The sequence below is a fragment of the Trichosurus vulpecula genome, chromosome 6, assembly GCF_011100635.1.
Source record: "Trichosurus vulpecula isolate mTriVul1 chromosome 6, mTriVul1.pri, whole genome shotgun sequence".
NCBI classification, from domain to species: domain Eukaryota; kingdom Metazoa; phylum Chordata; class Mammalia; order Diprotodontia; family Phalangeridae; genus Trichosurus; species Trichosurus vulpecula.
Window position 1 is genome coordinate 42789946 of NC_050578.1, and position 26230 is coordinate 42816175.

Genomic DNA, 26230 nt, shown 5'->3' on the forward strand with positions numbered 1-26230 from the left:
AAGCACTGGATTTAGAATCAGAGAATGTGGGTATGAGGTCCTCTTATTGCCTATTTTAGGTAAATCACTTAAGTTCTCCGTTCCTTGGTTAGCATCTCTGTAAAATGAATGAATTGGGTCTCCAAAGTCCATGCCAGCTCTATAGCCTTGAGCTATTTCTTATAAAGCAGTGAGTCCCCATGAAGCAGTAGAGGTCTTCAGGCCAATGTTAGAGCACATTCCTTGTCAGGAATGAGTAGTACCTGGATGGAACTAGGGCCTTGTCCGACTCAGCAATTCTTGATTATGTGAATGCAGTTGTTTTAGCAAGAAATTTGATAACAACTCATTAGGGATATTTGAACGTTATTATTCTTGTTTCAGGATAAAATGTTAAATATTTAGAGAATAATTTCTTCACATATTTTCTAATTTCAAAATAAAGTTGTCTTGCATTCTTTAAGGGGTGGGAGGATTTTCAAATTATCAACTCCTTATCAAGAGCCTATGTGACAAGAAACTGAACACAGGTCATAAAGAAGACGGGGAGGGGGTTAAGTTGGGGGGAGGAAGGAGAGAGTAAGAAGGTGGCAGAACCATAACAAAGAATCAGAAGCAATAACTTCCTCTTATTCATTGAATGATAATAGGACTGGACTAAACCACTATGCAAAAAGAGTTCCTTCAGTAGTTGCCTTCTTCAAAAGTATTCAATATTGTTATACACCTTTATTCATGGGCTCATATACTAGAAAGTACCCAGCCCCGTCCTCAGTCTGTTAGAATTGTTGTGTTTGTCCTTCATTTTTGAAGAGGACCAACACATCAGGAAAACAATGATATGACTTGCAGTTGACTTTGATTTGAATGAGGGAGGGCTGTGCAAGGTCGCCAGCCTCACTTTCTACTCCAGAGCCATCTGGATCCAGTGGCCAGATATTCATCAGGACCACTGGAGGATGCAATGGGAGAACCTGGCCCTTTTAGACTAAGGCCTTTTCAGGTTCTCACTTTGAGTGAGTCCCAATTAAGATGACTCTATAGAAACTTTTGCCCACATTGTATTGATCCAAGCTCAATACAAGGCTTTTTCCATTTGCTGCTATGCAATTTGCACCTCTTTGTTCCAGAGGGACCTCATTCATCTCTGAGCTGGACTTTGTCCTACCCAAGGTTGTTTTCCCTTTTTCTTTTTCTTAATATAGCTCTTTTAAAACATGCTATTCAAAAGGGCTTCTTTCACAACAATCATTTGAAGTGAGAAAAAGGCTAAAAGCAGAGAGCTCATCAAATGACCTCTGTTGCTTAAACAATATTCATTAACATTAAGAAACCACAGGCCACCGTTCAGAAAGTGCCCACAAATAGTACAGTATATGAAACAAATGGAGAACTTATCTTATCTACAAAGCCTTTAAAAGGTCGCTACTTTGGTAGAGTGTTTAAGTCTTTGAGTCCATTTAGTTACAAAGATTCATAGCTTAGATGAGTTTGGAGGATGCCTTGGGTTCCTTGTCAAACACCTCATAAATAAACCAAGTTGCATAACTGTGGACTTTGTGGTTAAAAGTACAGAATGAATATCATCAAACCAAAAATATGAATTTGAACTAGGCCTTACGAATCCACAACTATCTCAATTACATTTTGAATATGACAACCACAAACATTTATCTGGCATCTACCATGAATGAAGCAGTGAGCTAGGTAGGTGCTTAAAGTTGGTAAAATGAGGGAACTGAACAGCCATAGCCCAGGAGAAAAAGAAAATTTCTAAACCCTGCTCTTGGGAACCAGTGCCTCCTACTCAGGTATCGAAACAAATTCCATGTTGGAGCACATTCCCATAGCAGTGAATCCAGGAAAGTTCGGAATGCTTCATCTACAATGGAAGCTGTTAAAAAATCCTTACCATTCTCTTCCTCCTCCTCCTCCTCCTCCTCATCTTCATTGCTGTGATGATCTAAGTCATAGCTGCTTTCAAAATGAAGGCTCTTCCACCTTCTCATTGACATGAGTAACAGCTGGATATTCGTAGTCTTTTAGACAATAATATGGAAAAGCAACTCTTTCCCCTAATCATTGATTGGTAGCTCTATAACAACATGCCAGTCTCCTGGAGAGGAAGGGAAGGACTAAAGAACAACCAATCACTCTTGCTACATTTAACACTTGTACATTTTATTTAATTAAATCAGCCATTGTACACATTGCAGCTATGTGTTGTTAGTGTTGTATTTTTTTTCCTTTAACTAATACATGCCCTCATAGATATATTCAATTGGTGTTATCACCATGGGAACAAGATGCTGATTCATCAACTTAAAATTCACTTTTTTTCTCACAGTATTCAAGTTCTTTGATAACACAGCAAAAAACCAAAATCAAAAAAGGTGAATAACCATTATGTTGTTACACAGACATCATCTGCACCGCAAAAAACACAACAGAAATGCTTTTCTTGAGTTCCATTAAAGGTCAACCAATGCTGTCTTTGACAAGAAGAAAGCCATGGTGTGTCTTAAATGTTCCACCCTGGACCTCTCTTATTTTGACTGCCAAAGAACACTTTATTTCCTATCTGACTGCCAAAAAGTGCTAGTACGGGAGTCTTAGGGGCTTGGCCTCTGAGCAGCCTTACCTCCCAAAAAAGATTTTTTTTTCTCTTGGCATTGTTACTTTAATGATCAAATGCCATTGTATGCAGCCTTTGTTTTTTTTTTAACTTTCAGAGCAAAGAGTGAGTCATTTTTTTCCCCACAACAGGAAAAGACCAGATAGGATTGGAAAATTTTCAGTCCCTGGAGGATTGACTCATTTTTTCCTTCATCTTTGAATATACTTTATCAAATAACTGATTCAAAATGTATATTGTTTATATGTAGATATTTGTATATATTATATATATATGTTAAAATACTACACAGCTCCAACCACTAGAAGAATAAGGTATAGGACATGGAAATTTCTCAGATTTTATATTCCCTTCTTTGAAACCAAACAAAAAGTGCAGAAATGTTCTTGTAAATCTTAGCATGTTAGCCAAAAATGTAAACAAATAAACCAAAATTACTAACCAAAATCAAACTTTCTGAATCTCATCTGCAAACAGAAAACAGTCCCAATCTGAAGTTCAAAACTGATCACTCAGTGCTAAGAGTAAAGGATGATAAGCTCTCAACATGATTACAAGAGGGTTTTTGTTTTGGGGTTGAATTTTTAAATGCCACATGCATGTATCTGGGAAGAGGCAATCCAAAAAATTAAAAACAAACAAACAAACAAACATGGTGAAAGAGTTTAACTTTATGTCTAGCGAGTAAACCTTGTTTCCCACTCAGTTATCTACAGTGCAGTGGCCAGCAGAAGGTACCACCAGTAAGACAATGTGGTTTGCTAAAGCAGTGAGAACAAAAAACGACTGTGTTATATCTATTTAATACACCCTGCCCACGAGTCCCAATTGGAAGGATCTTAAAATTCAAATGTGCCATAGGATGTAGTTTAGCTGCTAGAGAATTGATAATTTGTTTTCTTTTGTTCCTCCATTGGTTTTATCCCCCAGAATTCTTTAAGTGGCAGTTAGAGAGTCTTAAAGTGTAGCTGGGCACATCCAGCGGGCACTTTGCAGTAAGGGCTGTACTTGAAGGTGATCACCAGCTGACCCTTACAGCCCTTCATGGTGAGAGATCACTAAGCTGGAAGTCCTATGGACAAGGTAGGTTGGAAGGGCGCTTTTGCAGCAGATCTGTATTTTCAGTCGATTGTGTTAGCAATATCTTTATTAATCATTGTTCAGCAATTTCTATAAACCCTTTATTCCAGGACGATAAGTGTAGTCATGATAGACATTTTCTCTTAAAGTTTTGTAAGTTCAAGCACTTTAGCTATGTACAGTTTGTGTAGATATTCTTTTTATCAGAACATATACATGGTCACTCGAAGAGGCCTGCAGATGGCGCCGTTCGGATCAATGGATTCTCATGGAACTAGCTCGGAAGCAAAGGAACAACGGAGGTGGTGAGTTCCCAGTAGAGCACAAAGTCAACAATTTAGTGAATAAACCATCCAGAATGAAGGATACTATCTTTGGTCACAAATTGGCTTACAGTTAAAAACAAAAAGAAAGAAGAAAAAAAAAATCAAAAGCACGGTGTGTGATAAAAGTAGAAATGCCAGTGTATCCCATTAATTAGGCAATTTGTGATCACTATACCTACTGAAGAAAGTGAAAGCTGCATACTAAGTGGGTATGTAGTTTTCTTGTATAAGATGTGGGCAGCTTTTCATTTGGCCTCATGCTTCCAATCCTCCCTACAGAAATGTCTAAGAAGTTGCTGGAGGTCATGCTGGAGGTCATCTGGATTTAATGCTTCTGGGACATCCTCTAGCTGTTCCAAGTGAATGTGTTTTCCATGCTGGTCCTTTACTACAGTCCTCTTCTGTGTCCTGGCTTTATTCATTGTTGTCCTGAAGGGAAAGAGAAAGGAAGGAATTACTGCCTTTGTCTCTCCCTGTGACTCTCTTTCTCTATCTGGTCTCCGTCTCTCTCCCTCCCTCCTCTCTCTGTCTGTTTTTGTCACTCTGTCTCTGTCTCTCTCTTTGTCTGTCTCTGTGTGTTTCTGTGTGTCTCTGTGTATCTCTATTTATGTGTGTTTCCTTCTCTCTCTCTCTCTCTCTCTCTCTTTCTCTCTCTCTCTTTCTCTCTCTCTCTCTCTCTCTCTCTCTCTCTCTCTCTCTCTCTCTCTCTCTCTCTCTCTCTCTCTCTCTCTCTCATCCAAAGACAGCTAAGTTTACTGGTAACTAATGAAAACCACACTGGACTGGACTGTGAGCCACAAAACTTGAATTCTAATCAGGCTTGGCCATTAACTAGCTGTATGATTGTCAGAGTACTACTAAAATTCACAGGACCTTAGTACTCAATGAAAGAGTTGGACTAATTTCATCATTTGTAAGACGTCAGTGGTATTTTTTGAATCTTGAAAACTAAAGAATATACTCATAAGTAAATATAAAGGAGGCAGAACCCCATAAAATACTTCCTATATTTCCAATATTGTTATGTATATATGCATAAATAGATATATATAGAGAGAGAGAAAGGGAGGGAGGGAAAGAGAAAGGGGGGGCAATATGAGTTTCATCAATATTAGAATCCACACATGTCTTCTAACCTAGAAGAGGTTTTCTGAAGGGACGGAGTGATACCCCAAGGGACAAAGACTGTAAGTCTCAATTTGCTGTTGTTGATTACCCCTATATTATTAATTCATGCATATACATGCTACAGAAATGTCCACATATAAATACAAAGCTTTAAATATGGAACTTGATGTGATACACCTTTAATGAATATAAAATTACTAGTCATTATTATAGTGTTAAGTAATCATTAGAGGCAAGTAGTACAAGATGTGCTCTCCTGGCCCTGGAACATCACCTTTGGTAAGGATAGAAAAACCATGGGGCTGTAGCCCTGGTGTGGTGTAGGAGGCAATGGAGTCATGAGTTGAGTCAAAGCCGAGGAAGAACTCAAGTCTTTTAATTACTCTTGTGAACAAGGTGTAATGCTCTGTTGTTTTAAATAATACCAATGCCATCTAAATATCAGTGCCTGATAAAAACCCCATGAACCCTACCCTAGTTATGGTTCTGATTACTAAGTTTGTCTACTTTCTAAAGTCTATCAACAACCAGAAGGCATTTCTTTTGAAGTTCAAAACTGAAATTATTGGAACTTTTTGTTCATTGTTCTTAACATGTGAATAAAGCATACATTATTTATGTAATCCATTCGAATATGTAGTGGAGGGGCAGTTTACTCCAATGGAAGACACGGGAATGGAGAAAGAATAGGGTATGGACAGTGGTTGAGTTTGTGAGGAGATGAGATCAGTCTGGGCAGGAAAGTTAAGATTTTAATGATAGGATTCTATGTGGCATTCCCCAAGAATTTTTTTTTTTTTGCTGGTAACAATACTTTACAGAAGAGAAGGTCAGAGTATAGTATTGCATACTGGAATGTGTAGTAAGAGCAAAAGGAGAGAGGGGGGTCTGGATGGGCATGGCTGGATTTTTTTTTCCTTAAAAAAACAACCCACCATCAAGTTTGTCCCTAGTATAAACATAGACAGGACACCAGAGGGGTACATATATAAGGATCATCAATGAAAATCTTTGAAAATGGATAAAGCTTATTATCTAAGCTAGGAAAATCATGATTATTCACTAGATTCAGGGAATATCAGTCATCTCATTTCTGTAAATGAGCTTAGTGCTAGAGGAATCCCTCAGATAAAAAAGGGAAATTTAGTGGTCTAACAGGTGATGCAAGCTTTGGAATAATACCATCTGATTCTGGCTATGGGGAAGGAGTTGTTTTATCACAGAGAGGTTTCAGGGATTGTAATTTTGGCCATACAGTGCATGTTGTTCAGGAGTGGGGAACCTGAGGTCTTTAGGCCAAGGCCACAGGTTCCCCACCCCTGGCCTGGTTGCTCTGGTAACTAGGCCCAGGTATTAGCCTCAAATATCAAGTGAAGAGATTGGTCCTCATCAGAATAGTGAAAGCAGTTTTGACAATTAGTTAGTTGGTTGGCATCAGGTAAACTGACCAGCATAGAGAAAGGGGCTGCGGGTGGGAGAGACACTCCTACAGACCACAGCAAGAGCCAAGGAAACCATTGCAAAGACTGTGCAGGATAAAATGTAGAATGAGCCTGCCCAGGGATGGAATCTTTGGGGTAGTCAGACAATAAACCTTCCTTCTTAAGTAATGTTGCCATAGTAGAGATAAAACTAAGGAGGAGGTCTTAGAACAGAATCACAACTCTAACTCTAGTCTGGTCAACCTGCACCTTTCTCAGATTATGGACCCAAGGGTTTGGGTTAGAAGCCAACCTAGACAAGAATGAAGTGGACAAGACTTTATAAACAAGAAGCAAAAGAATGAATTCATTAAAGATGTAGAGACTAAGAAAGGCCAAGTCTAGTTCCACTTCCATTTTCATGGAAGACCAAGGTAACTTTGGAACTTTCCCTTATGGTTTTTATCTGTCTGAAGCAGGGGATCCTAATGTGAACTTGTATGAACTTGTATTTTCAAAATGTTTTGATAACTGGATTTCAATATCATTGGTTTCCTTTTTAATCTTATGTATTTTATTTTATGCATTTCAAAACTTTATTCTGAGAAGGGTCCATAAGTTTCATCAGACAGCCAAAGGAGGACATGACCAAAACAAAAAAAAATTAGTTCTGAACCTCTGGGATAGCCATATCTAAAAGTGAAAATGAGTTGCCTATCGAGGTTGTAGGTTCCCCTGGGGTGTAGTTCTTTCAGCAAAGGATGGAAGGGCCTTTCTTGGCGATTCTTTCACAGTGATTCCTGGGGAGGAACAGTCTGTGATTCTCTTGCTTGATATCCCTGCATTCTTGGACAAAGAGAACTCGACCTAAAAGGTTACAGTATCATTTAAGAAAAGGTAACAGATGAATTGGACACTTGGGTCCTTTCCTACAGGGACTTCTTGATTTTGTCTTCACTCAGAGAAACCTTCAGGGGGCGGGGGGAGCGTGGTGCTTGAGATATCCAAGAATATAGGTGAGTAAGCTTTGGGATCCCAGATTAAAAGCATGGAGGACAGTGTTGAAGATGAAGACAGTAGGACATAATTAATAAATTTAGGTCAATAATAAAATAATGTTTAAAATCACATTTTACAGAACACCAATGGGCTATGCCACATTTTATCCTGTGCAGTCTTTACAATGCTCCCCTTGACACTTGCTGAGGTCTGTGTCACTCCAGCTCCTGAAGTGTCTTTTCCTACCCACAACGCATTTCTCTTTGCTGGTCAGTTCACCTGATGCCAATCAACTAGCTAGTTTGGGGCAAGTCACTTAACCTCACTGGAGGTTTTCCCTTATCTATAAAATGAAAGGGTTTAACGAGATGATTTCTAAGGTCACTTCCAGATTAAAGATACTATGGTTCTAAGACATAGGTGAAGGGAGGGAGAGAGGGAGATTACCTAGGTTTCTCCTAAATGACCTGATGAAAGATAATTTTAAAAATTCCAGAAATCCAAATCATTTCATTGTTTTGTGGGGGAAAAATGTTAAAGAATCTATTTGAATTCGTATTATTTGAAGTTAAAATTATGTAAAACATAGTCACTGGTTCCAATCCAATGAAAATATTCAGTATGAATTCCAGTAATGCAACTACTTCATGGAATTTGTTATTTGCTCTCCTCAGGACCTAGCTGTATAGAAATAAAATCCTTGTAAAATACTGGTTACTGCTACTGCTTTTCACATTTGGCTGAAAAACAAAACCTCTCATTTCTGCCTGCAAATTTGGCACGCTTAATGGGTTTTAAATAGTTACAGAGAGCAATGGGAGTTTGAATAGTAGCTTTCAACTGAGGTCCAGGAAGTGCTTTATTAATCTCATTAATACTCACATGAAGTTCCCCAAAGCAAGGTGTAGTGATTTGTCAAAAGTTTATCAGAGAATTAGTGATTGAAACAGAAGACAGTTAAAGATTCTCAAATCACTGCTCACAGCTGTAGGTACAAGTACGGCTTTCTGATTTTATGGGTTGTTTGGGGCAATTCAATCAGCAATTTTTGTTCAGTATCTTTGAATGCAGTCAAATGTCAAAGGTGAATAAAAATCAGGCCCATGCTATTCACCACTCACACACAGAGGCATTAAAACATTATTAGTTAAAAAGAGTTATATACTTTACAAAGCTAATATTTAGGAGGACTCCCAATCAACATGATTTCTTATTGTACCAATAGGGCATTCTATATGCTATAGAAAAGAGATATGGTCCCACAAAGTTGTTTTTACCTCTCAAGTGTGACAGGTGGTTATTTTCTATTTTTTAATATTTGTTATTACTGCACACAACATTCTTTTGTGGTTTAAGCATTTATTTTGTTTTGGGGGAAATAAATAGCTCTCCTGTGCCTAGTATCTACTTTGTACATTGAGAACCTTTTTTTTGGGTTGGGGGGGAGAAACAACTTTTAGTCCCTTTTAGGGCAGACTGTAGACATGAGCTTTATTTAGGAAAATTTCTCTGGGACTCCTGGGTGTGGAAAATAGTCCAAAGATTAAGAAAAGCCCTGACATCCCTCTGAGGAGAGAGGCTGCTTCCAGGATTGAGCCTGGCTTTGGTCAGTCCAGCATATGGCCTCCTTGCTGGAAGGGGGCTCCTAAGCCACCACCTAACATGTGAATTGTGTGTGTGTGTGTGTGTGTGTGTGTGTGTGTGTGTGTGTGTAGAGATATATTGCGTGTGTATAGATCTATAGATAGATCTATATCAATATCTATCTATAAATATCTCTACACACACACCTATCTTGTTTCCCTTTGTAGAATATAAGCTCCTTGAAGGGAGGAATTATCATACTTTTACCTTTGTAGCCCCAGCTACTAGCACAGGGCATGGCATATTAACTTGCCAAAGCTTTGTGATGTAATTATAGTCGGCATTTCTTCCAGCAGCTACAATGTGAAGGGCCATCAGCAAAGTTGGGGGTCAGATGCCCTGGCCAGGTTGGGAATTCTGTCTCTAGTTATTTCTGTTGATGTGACCTTATGTGAGGCACTTTAACCTCAGAATTTCCATCTCCCCATCAGCCAAGTGGTCATTATGATAAATTACCATCTTATACTTTGCAAATGAAAGCACTATAGTGTTGTAATTTGTTATTATAACTCTCCCACCACCATGAAAATCCTTTGTCCATTGTTAGTTGGTTAATATTTCCCTATCATAGTCAAAGCATCATTCCATGCCAAACCAAACCTTTTAATAACTGATCCATCCTCTTTCATGATCTCATTTTCTACTAAACTGGGCAGGTGGACTTTTCCATGGCTACCTGTATAACTCAAAGCCTGAAGTAAAAATGCAATACAAGACAAAATCCTATTATTAAGCCACAAACTCCTAAAGGAAATTGAATGACAACTTTTTAATCCAGATTTCATGTGAACACAAATACTTGAAAGGAAAAAGAACTGGGTGGCAATAAAAACAAGTTTGGGGTTATACTGTGAAGCTACATTTTTATTAAATGGGATGTTTTCTTCTCAGCTTAAAAAAATGAGAACAGTGAATTGCAATTGCTTTGAATTAGGAGGCATAACAGGTGCGTGGAATTTGCCAATTACTCCACAATTCCCTACAAACCTTCATAAGCTACAGTACTCATGAGCAATTACATATTGGCTATCATTTCATTTCTTCCTTCAACCAACTGCCTTTCTATGATGGTGATGTAAATGAAGAATGAAATAAACCAAAAGAAAAAGAAAGACATGTAACTTGGACGATCCACACTTTGATAATCAAAAGTTTGCAAACATTCCCGAATATCAGTGACTAGTTGGCAAAAAATTTCTCCTAACCAAAGTTAAACTAAAAAATTAAATGGACAGACCATTTGTGTCCCCTTCTCTTCACACATAATCTGTTTAGTAGAGGGAGGACATACACATGTTTATTCTTCAACCAGCTTTCTTTTTGCTGGCTGAGCTACAAGTACCTACCCAACAATCATTGAAAACTTCATGGAAGAAAAGGTTAAAGAATGCTATAGCATCAATATTCCATCTGATAGCACTAAACCTAACATAAATGAAGTAAAGTTTGACCATCTGTATTTGGATATGAAGCTAAAGGAAACATTTAAATATGAAAAACCAATAAGGGTCTAGATTTTCATAAAAATTCATCTTTTGCTTGATGGAAATTCAGCAGCTAAAACTAGCATCTTTCAGATTGTCTTAAAAAATTGTTCAAGAGGTTTTATGTAGAAAATTGTTTTTGTAGGAAGTGAATTCTATTTAATTCTATTACTATGTATTAATAATATATAACCAATTATTTATTAATTATAATTTATGAACATTAGAATTTGAAGAATTTTATCTTTGCTTTTGATTTATTTATGGAATAAGTGAATTCCCAAACTACTTATTCATGGAAGCCAAAATTTGTTGAATCTTATTACTTTTGATTTAGCATAGAGTATATCCATTATTTTATTTAGCTCTTTTGTCAAATATCTAAAATGACTATGAAATTTTGACTTGCAATAATTCTCTATGAAAGTCCTTCCAATCAAAAGTACCCATTTAAAAATTACAAGTATTGGCTAAAAGGGTTGATCACATAATCCCTGAATAATATTATATTGGATGATTATCAAAGAATTACATGTACATACATAAAAAACACAGAAAAGACAGTGACAATGCTGCTATACCTCTTCAAAGTCATCTTTGGCTGATGGAAGATCAGTAGCTAAACTAGCATCCCCCAGATGTTTCTCCATCCTTTCTCCATGTACCACAGTTGTCTTAACAACTTTGCTGACCTTACGGCCTTCCACAGGCTCAGACTGAAACTGTGAAGCACTGGGCTCAGAGAAAGTTACCTAGTGAATGAGGGACAGACATGATACAATTTCAGGCCGTTAGCATACCATTAATTAATCTGCACTTAAGTCAGTCTCCTGAACAACTGGGGAAAATTCACAGGAGAATCACCAGAGCATTTCAACCCCACTCACTAGTAAACTTGAGAACAATTCAAAACAAAACTGGCTTGCAACACCCTCTCGGTGAAAATGCTTTCAGTAAAAAAATATGTGCTTATTACTCATTAGGTAGTATGTCAGAGTCAAAGAGGAGGAAGGTTACCAAAATAGGTACTTCCTTTAAGTTTCCATAAGCTGCTTGAAGGTTACTTGACCTTAATGAAGGTTGTGTTTATACAACATTAAAAACCACCAGTTATTTCAGTGAAAGAAATTGGTTGGTTTTAACTGTTTGTATGAAAGCATGAAGATAAAGCCATTTGTAGACTTGCATTTTTCAGTGCAAATCTGGTATTGTGTAAACATAATATAACATCCCCCCAAAGATATGATTATAGCTGAATTCCTATACCTGTGAGAAGTGGAGAAGGCTCATTTGCCTAAAAATAAGGGAACAGGTCACCCTAATAACTGACAAGAGGCTCTGAAAGAAGGAGGGCAAGGATATGACCAGTACCTGTGATTTCCTTTGTATAGGGAATTGCTGGGTAGGGGAATTCCCTCTGACAATAGAATTGGGCACCTTCTCTACAATTTAATGAGTAGCACTTAGATGTGCTCAGGGTTACTCAGTCAGTAGAGATGGGGCTTGAATCCAAGGTTTTAAAGCTGATTCTATCCATTATGTCACACTGAAATGTGACAATACTCAAGAAGCTTTGGAGCCTCTTGGGAATAGTTCAGAGCAGTTCTAAATACCACTTATTTACCAAAAATGGACTAGAAAAAGCAGATATGTTAATCACAAGAATCACTGACATATACGTGCATAATTTCCTTATGCTGTTTACCCAATGGACTCTGCAAATTACTGGTGATTCTCTTCCAATTATTTCTTACATTTCTGCTGCCAGGCTATGGCATGGATGGAAAATGCAAACCAAATTATCAAGGACAGACAGTGGAAAAATGAGAACAAATCTCTCCTTGTTCATTAAAGTAATACATAAAGCGACTCCTCCACAACATGAAAGATGTCATAGTGGACTGTGGTCAAAAAGATACAGGACAGACATGGACTGATGTCAATGAGTCCTCTCCCCCAAGTCCCTCCCTTCCTCTTCTGAGTTCTCTTTCTTCTTCCTCCATATACCGAGTTATCTTGGGTTGCTCGGGGTGAGGTATGCTCACCTCTGTCTGTTCGCTGTCACTCTTCAGCACCACACGTTTTATAACCTTGGAGTAACCATCCCCTTCCTCAATATTCACAGGCTCCTGTAGAGTTCCACACATAGTAACTTCTTCTTTTTCTATGCCTTCTGGGGACAGGTACCGCCTAATGACCTTTCTGGTGACCTGTAATTATCATTGCCATGTTTGCATCTCAATTTTGTCTTAAAACATTGGGGGTATGAATAGGTTTTTTAGAGGAGGAAAGGTATCGAAAGCCCAAATCGTAAGGTGAGAACAATCGTACCTTCTTCACTACAGTGTGTCCGTATTCATCAGTGTATTCTTCTTCTGTTACTGTTTCTGATGGTATGTCAGGCATATCATCACCCTGAATAGCCAAAAGAACCATGTCATACAGTGTGCATTTCTAGTAAATTACTCCCGAGTTTTAAAAAATAAAACAATTAAAAGAGTTGAGAAGCATTCCTATAGTGCAAAAACCTGTAAGTAGTTTAGTTATAATAATTTAAAAGAAAAGGAAGAGCATGCTAAAGAAAAATCTAAGTTAGAGAAAAAGAACAAAAAAAATACACAGCCCATAGGATTGGTGACTTTGATGATACCAGATCTTGCTGGTCCTCTGTTATATGACTTTAGGGAAACAGGTTAGGATTGCAGAAACCACTACATTTCTTTCCAAACAAAACTTGTTAGCGTGATGGGATCCATTTTCAAATGGTCATGCATTATTCAGGGAGCGTGCTAAACCCTCACTGCCACAGGGCCATAGGCCACTCCCAGAGGGTCACCTGGACAAAGCTGTCCTGGCTCGTGCAATAATTTCATAACTTGTACCTGAATTATCACTCGGCGACGAACAACCCTGGTGGTTACCATAGCATCCTCATCTGAGCTGACATCCAGCTCACCTAATTCCTTGTTGAGCTCCTAGTAGAAGCAGGGAAGCACGGCTTTGTTTAATATACTAAACACTATTTAACTACTGATTTCTGCTTGAGTTCACACTTGGTCTTAGAAGTGTTTATTCAGGAGTTTGATTATATCCCTTCGTTGGGAAAAGTCTGCCAAGAACCATCAAGTGATTTCTCATTGGGATATAAATGTATAAAAGAAGGTAATGGTAGCAGTGAATGTTGTTCCCAGAAAGAATGTTGGTTTTGGTTATGGTGACCGATTAATGCCATCTGGAATCAAACTGTTACTCTGAAGGTTGTTATGGCATCGTCTGTCACAATCTGGGAAGAAGAAATGACAGCTTTGCTTTTGTTTGGGGCTACTGTCTCATGTATGTAATTGGATGAAAACCTATAACCAAAATGATATAATTAACATTTGTATTGGGTCAGCTGCATGTAGGCTGAAGATTACTAATTTAATGAATTGAAATTTCTGCTATGTGTAGACTAGTACCAGAGGCAGCATGGCATAGTGGTTAGAAACTTGAGCTTCATAGTGGCATTCTTTCCAAGAGAGGCAGTGTAGGTCAATGTATGGACAACTCAAAGCTAGCATTCAAATCCAAATTTTTCAGACTTACTTTCACCGAATTCCTTCAAGTTGGTGTGCCTTTAAGAAAGTAGGTTTGCCTCTCTATTTCAATTCTTCTTTTTCTCCATTTGTAAATTAAAGATTATGCTTAATAAATGTTCAGTGAATCATATGTGTCTGCTACTGAGCCCAGGAGAATGTTTTGAAAGCTGCAGAAAAGTATGCTAGATGTGATTCTAGTGATGGAGGAACCTCCTGGTGTGCATGACATCCCAGGATCATAGATTTAGGGCAGCGATGAACACTGAAAATCATCTAGGCCAAACTGATATTTTTACAGATAAAGAAACTGAAGCCTGGAGAGTTTAAATGACTTGTCACAAAAGACACAGGTAATAAAATAGCAGAGCTGAGATTTCAACCCTGGTCCTCTGAATCTATTCTATACCATCCTTTCCAAGAATGGAAACACATTATTTCTTTTAATGGAATAAATTATTTTTTTTAAACAAAAGTAACCTTGAAATTTATAATAAATGAATATCATTCAAAACAAGATCTGAGAACCATTAATTACTAAGAAATCACATATTCAGGTTAATATGCTGGTGGAAGAGAGCATAAGCTTCAGACTCAGATGACTTGAGTCCAATTGAGTCCAAATGACTTGGCCTCTCCATCCGTATCACTATAACTTTGAACAAGCACTTAACTTTCTTCTGCTGTCCTCAGTTTCCTCATGTTAAAATGAGAGATTGGCTGCTAAGGTCTCTTCTGTCTCCAAATCTATGTTTATGTGGTTGGTGCTTCTTTGATCCTATGTCAGTTTATTTACAATGATGAGGAGAGAACAGTAAAACACCCCTCCCCCTCCCCCAGCCTCCTTGAAGCTCATTGAGGGCAGGGACTGTCATTCTCTTTTTCATTTGCATCTCTAGTGGTCAATATAGTGACTGGCAGAAATGCTTGTTGACTATTGTAGACAATAATAACTTACCTAGACCACTAAATCCCAGAACCAGATTTATTTTTGTTTTAAAGGTTCTCATTTCTTTTATCCAGCTATTTTTAAATTCCCCATTCCTTTGGCGCCCACATTTATGAATAAGGATTTCAATTTCCTAATCACTATTGGGACCTCAGAAAATGTAGCTTCTTGATTTTCTCCACTACGCTGGAGAATCGATGAGTGCTGAAAAATAACTATGCATTCTCTACATGACTCCCTTGTCTATGGGTCTACAAAGAGTGTGAGATCTCTATTTTTTTTTTCTTATGTCAGAGAGCTTCCTCCTCTTAGATAGTCCATTCTGACTTGGAGATGAAAAAGTAAGGATGGTTATTTAAAGAAAATTACCAGGGTCTATTTCTTCTAGCTACTACACTCTTATTCATGTATCTCTCTCTTTTTTCTTTTGGAGGGGGGAAGGAAGGGCAATTGGGGTTAAGTGACTTGCCCAAGGTCACACAGATAGTACGTTATCTCAAGTGTCTGAGGTCGCATTTGAACTCAGGTCCTCTTGACTCCAGGGCCAGTGCTCTACTTGGCTGCACCACCTATCTGTCCCTTATTCACGCTTCTCTTAATGGGAATCCCATGAAATAAGGAAAGTACTTTTCTTCAACCAGTTTCCAAATTAGAACATCAGAATCATGGGACTGGGATTAGAAAGGCATAGTCATGTTTTTGTAATTGAAAACATACTTCAAGTTGACGGTTGGAGACTCAAGTAGATTGTGAAATTCAAATGCTATTTATTCACTCTTGGGGGATTCAATGTGAAAGATAAATTCTATGAAGGGCTGTAGTTTTCTAAATTCAGGGTCTCGGACTCTATAAGTGAATTGAACTCCTTGGGAAGTTTTTTTTGGTAGAATTTTCCTCATGAAACTGTCCATGGAGCAGTATTTAGTGTCAAAATTAATGTATAATTGTTAGTAAAAATAATGAAGATACTTTAATTGTTAAAAATGAAGTTTATAAAATATTTTATGAAGGAGAATAAATAGTGCTCTGGTTGGCTTTCAAGACCTACTGGTCCTTATGTGAAATAATTTTTTTTCAAGATAAAAGGGACAAAATTTGGGGCATTGTCTCTCTGTGTTTAAGATCTGGAAGGGACCTTTTAGATCATCATTTTAAGTCTATACATTTTGTAGATGAATAAATTGCTGACCAGAGAGTCTTAATCCAGTTGCAGTTAGATATAATGAAGACCTCAGTCGGTCACTGAGCATTGGAGATTGTGGGTAATGGTGCAATGAGTAAATTCATAGAATTCATATCCTGATCAGTGAAGATCTTGAAGTGAAAGCCAGAAGACCACTTGTTTGGGATGTTAAAGAAAGGATGGGTTATTTCAAGTCCAATTCTATTAAATGACTGTCCTGACACTGATAGATTCTATGATTCTAAATGCATTGGTTCTAAAAATAAAAATTAAAAGTTACGAACCATTTCCCTTGTTCCTTGATTTTAATTGAGTTAGAAAATCTTTGTGACATAAAATAATGCACTCATATAATAAAAGAAACTCTCCTGCTGGAAGAAATAGATCTCTTCCATTGTATTTTTTTAGTTGATTATGGTATTTTGGATAGTAGATAAAAGAGGAATCCTGTTACCTTTTCAAAAGATTCCTCTTCAAATTTTTCAAGTTTCTGCGGTTGGTCTTCTGCTGACTCTACAATGACAAGACTACTTCTCCTTGGAGAGCTCTCTTCCTTATTTAATTGGAGCTCCTCAGGTTCTTGCACAATGGGAGATTCTCCTTGATCACCGGATGTTGGGGTCTGGAGGTAGAGCCTCTCTTCTTCGGAAGCTGCAGTAATTTCTTCAGGTGTTTTAACAAGGGAACCGGATACTTGGACCACTTTTCTTGCTTCTTCCTGTTCAGTTCCTGGAGTGGTGACACTGAAATAGAGAGAAGGAAGGTAAATGCAAGGCACGCCATTTGAAAAAAGAACAAGGCAAGTGAGGTGGCACAGTGGATAGAGTGAAGGACTTAGAGTAAGGAAAAACCTGAGCTCAAATCCATCCATAGATACTTTTTTAGCAAGTCACTTAACTGCTATTTGCCTCAGTTTCCCCATCTGTAAAATGGAAATAATAATAATAATAGTACCTACCTCACAGGGGTGTTGTGAGGGTCAAATAAGATCTATTTGCAAAGTAGATTCCTCATCTGTAAAATGAGCTGGAGAGGGAAACAGCAAACCACTCCCAAGTATAGTTGCCAAGAAAATGAATCAGGAAGAATTGGCCCCAAATGAAAATGACTAAACCACAACTAGCGTGGTTCCTGACACATAGTAAGTATTAGCAGTAGCTATTGTTTATCTTTATCATCATCATCATCATCATCATCATCATCATCCCCATTGCTCACATCCTTTCAGAGTGAGAAGAGATCTCCTGTTTTCATATTCCCAATAATTTTTTCCCTAAGAACAAAATTTTATATTATGCCATAATTTTATTGTTTTAGGAGTAACAAAGTATTGACGAAAATCTTTCTTATGTCTGCTAGCCCCCTGCATTAGTAAAGAGCATATACATTCTTTAGTATAACTTAATCTTTCCTTAATGATTCTGTCATTGTGAACATTGGTTATTACACAAGGCTATATAATACCATGATGTCTTCAGTATATACTGAGCAGTGTGTCACTATTTGCCCTTATACTGAATCGCCACATTCTATTGTGAATTTCATTGTTGGAATATCTGCTGTAAATGTGTTCATGGCCAGTTACCTCTTTTTACTGCTCTCAATCAATAAGCATCTACTAAGCCCTCACTGTATACTAGCTAAGTGCTGGAAATACAAAGACAAAACAGTTTCTGTACTCTAGGAGCTTAAATTTACTAAGAGAAGAGCAAGGTAATATGGGACAGACTATTAGGGAAGCTTCGTAAAAGCAGAGGGAGCTAAAATCGAAGGAGATTCAAATAGGGAAAAGGAAATGGCTATTCAAGGACCAGGGTGATATGAGCAAAGGCTTAGAGTTAGACATTTTTATGGCATGTCCTGAGAACGTAGGGTTGTGTTGGTTTTTAAAGAGAAGTAAGGTCATATCCCCTACTCGCCCTCTAACCTTAGCATTTATTATCTGTATTCTTAATTTTGGTGTTTTATCACATATTTCCTTGTTTTATTGCTATTCCCAACTGAATTGTAAATTCTGGGAGGACTATGGCTATGTATTATGCCTCTTTAATATTCCATTCAGCACCCAGCATAGTGCTGTACGCACAGTAGATCCTTAATCAATCCATCAATAAGCATTCCTTAGATTCCTGCTGTGTGCCAGGCACTGTGCTAGGCATTAGAGATATAAAGACAAAAAAATGAGTAGTTCTTGCCCTCCTGGAGCTTACATTCTATCGAGGGAGACAACGTTGACATATATAAGTATATATTATAAAATATATACAAAATATACACAAAAATATGCTATATTTTTATCTATAAAATATGTAAATGACAAAATATATACAAAAATGCAAGGTAATAGTGACTTGAATAAGTGAAGGCTTTATTGCCCATACTATTCCTAGTTTCTTTGGTTTTTTTTTCTTTAATGAGGCACAGACCAACACGGATACAACTTAGAAGGCATAATGATCACTTGCATGCCTGCATGGTATCCCAATATTTCTCCAGTAAGATCAATCTAAATCAGTACCCTATTAAGTTAAGGAAAGACTTGACTTTCACTTACGCATATATAGTGACTCATAATATTCTTATGGAATTAATTTAAAATGTGGGAAAATATAAAAATATAGTAAAAATGGAGTACAGAGTCAAAACTATACTCTGTCATTTCAACTGTCACATGTTACATCCCTCCAGGGAAAAAAATTGAAATTAGCTGAGTGAAAAAACAACCGCAACACTGCATGTGAAATTAGAAGACCTGGGTTTGAATGCCAGACCCACTATTAACCATAGGACCGTAGGCAAATCGCATCCTATCTCTGGGCCTGTTTTGTCATCTGTAAAATAAGGGTGTTGGATTAGATGATTTCTAAGTCTTGTTCCAATGCTGTGTCCTCTAATTCTTTGACAAGCAAGTTGATAACGGCTACAACAAGGTGACTTAGAAGGTTTAAAACAGGAACTTAGAAGGCCCAGAGTAAAAGTACCAGATATATCTATATAGTTCTATTATTATTATATTCCTTTGGACATATAATAATGCTTTATTAATCTATTAATGATTAATAGACTAATATTAATCTATTAATAGTCCATTAATAGGTTAATGTTAATAACCTATTATATTAATAGTCTATTTATTATCCACTATGCTTTCTTAATTCCCTATGATTGTTGTATCAAAAGTTCTAACACTGACACAAAGTATAGCAACTCTAGCACAATCTTTCAAGTGCTATTCAATTTCATATTATTCCTAGCTCTTTTGTTGTTGTTGTTAAGTATCCTTCCATTGATTGTCGTATCTATATATTTTAAATTTTGGCTATTTCTATTCCCATCTGTGAGTAGTTATAAAATGCTTCAGAGGGCCTGTCTTTCTTAACTTACTTTCCTTTCTTCTTTTCTTTTAAAACTGTCTTTTTTTGTTTTCTCTTTTCCTTTATCTCCAAATCCAAAACAGCATGTAGTTATAAGCACAATTCATACTGAAAAGAAAGGTCATTCCAGCATCCTCCTTATTTTTTTCTTCAGTGTTGGAGTTTCTCATAAGAATCAGCAATGAGGTACAACGACTCAGACGTACATACTGGCTATTAAAATACCTGATGGCTGACTTCAGATATGGAAGGTTACTGTTATCAATTTAGGGGAGCTCCCCGATCAACTTGATGAGTTCACAAGATAGTGAGCCTTTGTAATTTTTATTCAGCACTACTAACTAGAGCTACATTGGTTGGTTCAACGGCTTAGAGTCATCTTTTTTCTGGTCTATGAAAGGCGGTAGTGGGGTCGGTTGAAAACTTGGTCTTTTTGTCTCTTTTTTGGAGAAAGCTAGAAAGGATCACAGATATGATTGGAACTAGGTATGGGGAGCACGAGGCAAGGAGATTATGCATAGTCATGGCAGTCCCCCACATATGTTCTTAGGAATGCGAACAGAGCCTTTGGATAGAAGTACATAGATGTTACCTGGAGGCCTGAAGGAAGAATTCCTGAATCTGGGCTTCCTGGGAAAGGGAGGAGGGGTTTACTGAACATTACTGAACTCCTACAGAGTTCCAGAATCCAACTTTCTAGAAGAGAAGTGGCATGTTTTATTTTTATTCAGTATCAGGGAAGGAGATAGGGAGAAGCAAATGTGAGTCAAGCACAAGGAAAGAGAATGTCTTAGAAGTCTACAGATAACAGCCACCAGGATTTAGATTGTGTGATAAATTCAAAGATTGTAAATCTCAAATGAGGTTACTTAGTGAAGGTGGGTGAGGAAATGGAAGTGACCATAGGGAACAAGGATTATTACAATTCCCTATCATGACCAATCAGTTGGAAGATATGAAAGAGTAACCAGTATTGGAAAAAGTGGCATTGTCAGGAGAGAGTCATGTCTTAGCAAGGGCTAGAAGATGGAAAGAGTGAGGGAAGAAATTTAAGATAAAAGAAGGTTTGGTAGTGGTAGAACAGCAATTTGAGAGTGCACAGTGGATGGATTTCAATCTGCCCTGTTGTACAGGTGTTGGACAGTTGTTAAATCTGGAGTTGGATGTTGGGACAAAAGTGTTAAGGTGGATAGGCCTGGGAAGCATTAAATCTGGAAAGTACGATCCTAGAATTTGGTCTTCTGAGAGAGAAATGGGAGCTACTGGGCAGTACCATCTCTTGGACCCTGGAATTCAGCTTTCTAGAAAAAAAGACAGTTTCTGGGCATCATGGCCTCTTTCTAAGAAGAAGGATGAATATGTGGGTGCATAGGTGGAAGCAATAAAGAATGAAGCCAAACATAGAAGAGCAAAAGACTTGGACTTTGCCCTCCATGAGTTATTGGCAGCTTAGATCCAATGGTAAGGAGTTTACCTTGTTAGCTATCTGAGATTTGTCTTCATTATGGGGAGTTAGGGAGTTCAAGCCCTTAGGGTAGTTCCAATAAAGCTGTAGGCCTATATATGTCCACTGGGTGGAAGAATTTCAGTTTCAGCTGATTATTTCACTGTTACCTCAGTCTTGCAAGCCAAAACTTTAGAGTCACTTCTTTATTCTTTCCATTAGAGCTATAATTAGTAGTCCTGGCACCTGGGGCAAATCCAATTAAGAGCCAAAGAAAGGGGAGGAAAAGAGGTACCAATAGTGTAACCTGGTTATATTTATTGCAGTTGTATTGGGAGCGGGAGTGACCCATTTTCCATTAAGTCCAGTACTTAACATACATCTGTTCACCTCTGAAACCTCAATTTCTGGCAAGAAGAGGGTGGAGGGTAAGGAAGGGAAAAGTAGGCAGGGGTAGGGGGAGACTGACAGTGGCGGAAGATTGGCTTGTGTGGTATCATGTTGGTGAAAGACCAGTAGAATAACTTCAGGCTGGCGGGATTTCAATCTGTCCTGTTGTATCGATGTTAAGGAGCTTGGCAAAGCATAGCAACACCTGTACCCAAATTAATGATATTCTCCATGGGTCAACTGAAATATCAAATGTGTAAGTTTCTGGGGATCACAGCTGCTTTCACTGAAGCTATATGTATATAATATTTGTAAAATGCTTTGCAAACCTTAAAATAATAATGCTAGCTATTTTATTATATATGTTATATATTTAATAAACAATATATTTAATTAATATATCATATATTATGTATAATATATAATAATTATTATTATTGTTATATAAATTTTCCTGAAGGACATTATTGGTCCTTCCATTCATAATAGTACAATTACAAAAGGCTGTTAAAGAGCTTGGCAAACAGAAGACAGGATATTAACACTATGACCGGTTGTCACAACTGAGTCTTACTCAGGGTGGAAGACATTTGTCTTCAATTGATTAATTACATGAGGTCTACCCATGACTCCTCAATCCTAGGGCAAGAAGAAAGAGGGACACATCATGATGTGTAGCCCATAAGGAATGGAAACCTTGCCTCAATCTAGCTGAACACATATTGTAGGTCTTTGTCTTCCTGAGAGACTCTCTCTCCTTTTCTCCACCTACTGACCATTTATCTTCCTTTTAGGTCCCAACTACATTCCCATTTTTTTTATTGGAAGCCTTCCCCAGCCTCTTAATTCTAATGCCTTCCCTCTCTTATTTCCTATTTATCCTGTATACATTTGCTTTCATGTTTTTTCTTCCATTAGATTGTAAACTCCTCTTTTCCTATCTCCAGCCCTTAGAATGTTGCCTGGCACATAGGAGACACTTAATAAATATTGATTCATCTCCTGGTGACTCCCTCAGTTCTCTAGGGCTACTTTCCATCTACTCTGTACTTAACTTCTATGCACCAATGTTGTCTCTTCTGCTAGAATGTAAGGTCATTGAAGGCAGAAACTTTTTTTTCTATTTCTTTGTATCCCCAAGACAGAGGGTCTGGCATGTGATAGATGCTTAAGATATGTCTTTTGACTAAGGACTCAATTAATGCTTGCCAACGGATTGGTTGTTTGAGGAACTATTGTGTAAGATGGATCCAGACCTTAAATTAAGAAACTAAAGGCTACACCAACATGTGTTATCTTATTTCCTCTGGCAAAAAAAAATTGTTTATGACACAAACTCATGGCTCAGCTTTGGCAAGAATATAGGCAATGGAAACACTTAGAGGTTGTAGATATATGTTGGTTCAGACAGGTCTTCCTAAGTTTCTCTAAAACTAGAGACTATTTCCAATGCACTGGGAGTCTTACTATCATTCTTTTCATATTGGTTTTAAGATTTAATGTTTATTTAATACTTCTATTTCCAGTCTGGGTCCGGCAGCCACCCTTGAGGGGAGTGATCCCCAAGGAGAAAGGAGCCCCTTTTCCTTGCCACCACCCACACCAACTGCCACTGATGGGCAAGTAAGGCTGAGGGCATAGGGAATGACAGCACCCTACACTGCTCTTGTTTTCAACCACTCTGTGACCCCATTTGGGGTTTTGTTTGCAAAGATATTGGAGTAGTTTGCCATTTCCTTCTTTAGCTCATTTTAAAGATGAGGAACTGAGGCAAACAGGGGTCAAGTGATTTGCCCAGGGTCACACAGCTAGTAAGCATCTGAGGCTAGATTTGAGCTCACAAAGTTGAGTCTTCCTGACTCCAGGCCTGGTGCTTATCCACTATGCCTCCTAGCCACCCTATGACCATCATACCAGGAAACAATTCCTGTTGACAATGAGTGCAGCCCAGGGGGGCTGCAGCCATAACTACTGAAGATCCAGACAAGATATCTTTTACCACTAAAGTCCTTGTGTACTGTCAAATGGCTCATCATCAAAAATTGATAGGATTTTATCAGTGGAAATGACATAGAAAAAGATGCCTCAGCCTTCTTTCCCACCATGCCCTAAATACCATGAGAATCTTTCATCTGATTGGCAGTTAGAACCTGGGTTGTCTCCTCCAATAGAACATGAGCTCCTTGAGAGCAGAGATTGTCTTACTTATACATTTCCATCCCCCAAACTTAACATGGTGCTTTGTACATAGTCAGTGCTTGATATGTGCTTTTTCATCTATTCATTTTTAGGTTCCAGCACAACCCTCAGTCTATGTACTTTATTCTTTTTCCACAACCAGTTCACCTTTTCTGGCCATGCATGTGCTTAACAAATAACACCTTTATGGAAAAAGTCAACATGTTGTAGTTTACTATGCCCTCTTGTGCTGGCAATCAAAATGGGCTCTTAGCACTCAGTTCAACCAAGTGCCCTTGAAGAGTTTGGCCTTTGTTTCCTTGATTAGATTGGGAGTCCTTGGTGACCTCCTTGCCTCAGGGGAGGGCCTAATTTACATGGGTTTGAGTGGCATGTTTGGGACATCGGAGGCTTTTAGACCACGTGGGTTTAAGTTGTCTCTTTGTGACGATTTTAGGTCACGTGGGTGAGTCGAGTGTGTGACTCACCCTGGACCCTGAAAAAGATATAAAACCAGGGGTTGGCTTTCTCTTTTTCGGAGCTCTGACCCACAAACAGTGGTGGTGCATGTGACTCTGGGCCAGCCCTTGTTATGAGCTCCCGGGCTGAACTTAGATGCTGGTAACTATAAATTGTATATGGCCTGTCTGTCAATGTTTGTAATTTTTTGTTTGTATTTGCTCTGAAGTTCAGAGTGCTGGCTTTTCTCCCTGAACTAAGGGAGTGATATTTGTATTCTGGATTAAAATAAGATTGTTAACCCCTTAAGTTGCTTTCCTTAGTAAAGCAGATCAAAAGAACCTGGGCTTTTGCAGTGTTCTGTGAGCTGGTTGTTGTTGACTTTACATCCCCCACAGCAGCTGCTAGCCAGATTGTTGAAACACCTCTCCACCCCCTCCCCATGCATCTTTAAACTGCCCTTTGGGTTACCTACAATTTTGATTATTTAGAAGTAATAGTGCTCTAAAGTGTAGGTCTGAGCATATCACCCCCACTCAAACTCCATTGGATCCCTATGAATGTTTCTCAAGATAGCTATGTAAGGGGGCAGCTAGGTGGCACAACGGCTCAGGAGTCAGGAGGACCTGAGTTCAAATCCAGCCTCAGACATTTGCTAGCTGTGTGACCCTAGCAAGTCACTTAACCCCAATTGCCTCCAAAAAAGAGAGAGTTCTATAAGTTCATTTCTGATATTTGATAAACTGTCTTTGGACACTTACAAGTATTCCTGCTGGTGGTCAACAGAAGAATCTTCTACCAAATCTTCCAATTTCCCTGAGAACTCAACTTGCACTCGCTCTCTGTGAATTTGTTGAGTGAGCTCTTCCACTGTCAACTCTCCCTCAGTTTTAGGGATGCCGTCCTGAAAGGAAGAATAGCCAACAGAAATGTCCTCTTCAGAGACAATGGGGGGATGATCAGAAGATGGTTCGTGCTCTTTTGAAACAACTTGCTCCCCTTTCTTCTTGTGCTGTGGAGTGCACATCTCTTCCTGAAGCACCGAAAACCCTATGGATAAGAAAAAAAATTGAGTTATTGAACCAAAAGAGATGGCACTTCTACACTACATGATCAAAGTTCTCTCAAAGAGATTAAGTGATTCAATATACATAAAAATAAGCATCTGTCCATAGAACATTGTGTTGTGTGCTTGGAGACCCCAAATTTAGGTGAGATGTTTCCTGACCTCATATAACTTCTGCCAAGGGAAGAGATTCACAAATAATTAGAGTCCAAAATATATGTATGCATCAGAAAAACAGAGTGCTTTACATTTATTCACCAAATGGTATCTAAGGTCCAAGCACTGGAGAAGGTAGTTTCCCAGTTGGACTTTAAAATATGAGTAGCAATTAATTATGCATAGAGGTGTGGAAGGGACTGCAGGGCACAGGAAACTGCATGAAGGTGGGAAAGTGAGGCATGCACAGGGAATGGCAAGTGATCCAGTTTAGCTAGATCATAGAGTATATGGAGGATTGCAGTATGAGATGATAGAGATAGGCTAATACCAGGTTGTAAACAACTGCCCTCTTAATAGTAGACCAAAATGTTTAAAAGTAATGCTATGAGAAAAGTTCTCATTTATGTGTAGCTGGTATCCAGCACCATGACAATCAAGAACATCATCAAATGTGTGCTATCATGAATGACATTTGATTCTAATACATTCTGCTCATTAATGCTCTCTCAGTATGTGCTCATAGACCATAGCTGTCCACAACTTTTTTTTAAAGAGTGGAAATGCCTCTCTTGCCAAGGTTGCAAGTGCAGTGGCCACTCAAGACCCAATCCCACTATTGATAGCATGGGGGCTTTGACTTTCATAAATTCTGACCTGGCTGGTTCATCTCTCCTTTGGCAGCCTGGTCCTACCTCCCACCACCTCCACCCTGCCTCCTCATTCTCCCACCTCACTGTACAGCCTAGGGACTCATCAT

The 26230-nt window shown here is 38.3% G+C and overlaps 1 protein-coding gene across 1 annotated transcript in view; it reads right to left on the minus strand.

Moving 5' to 3' along the window:
• Positions 1-2139: 2139 nt before the first annotated feature.
• Positions 2140-26230, minus strand: part of ANK2 (ankyrin 2) — a 297680-nt gene continuing 273589 nt past the window's right edge. The window contains exons 44-51 of the mRNA XM_036763028.1: positions 25010-25298; positions 16858-17146; positions 13579-13671; positions 13028-13111; positions 12742-12906; positions 11278-11448; positions 9813-9904; positions 2140-4449 (exon numbers count right to left, since the gene is read on the minus strand). Coding sequence (XP_036618923.1) covers positions 4266-4449; positions 9813-9904; positions 11278-11448; positions 12742-12906; positions 13028-13111; positions 13579-13671; positions 16858-17146; positions 25010-25298 — 1367 coding nt within the window. The 3' untranslated portion in view covers positions 2140-4265. The remainder of the gene's footprint in view (positions 4450-9812; positions 9905-11277; positions 11449-12741; positions 12907-13027; positions 13112-13578; positions 13672-16857; positions 17147-25009; positions 25299-26230) is intronic.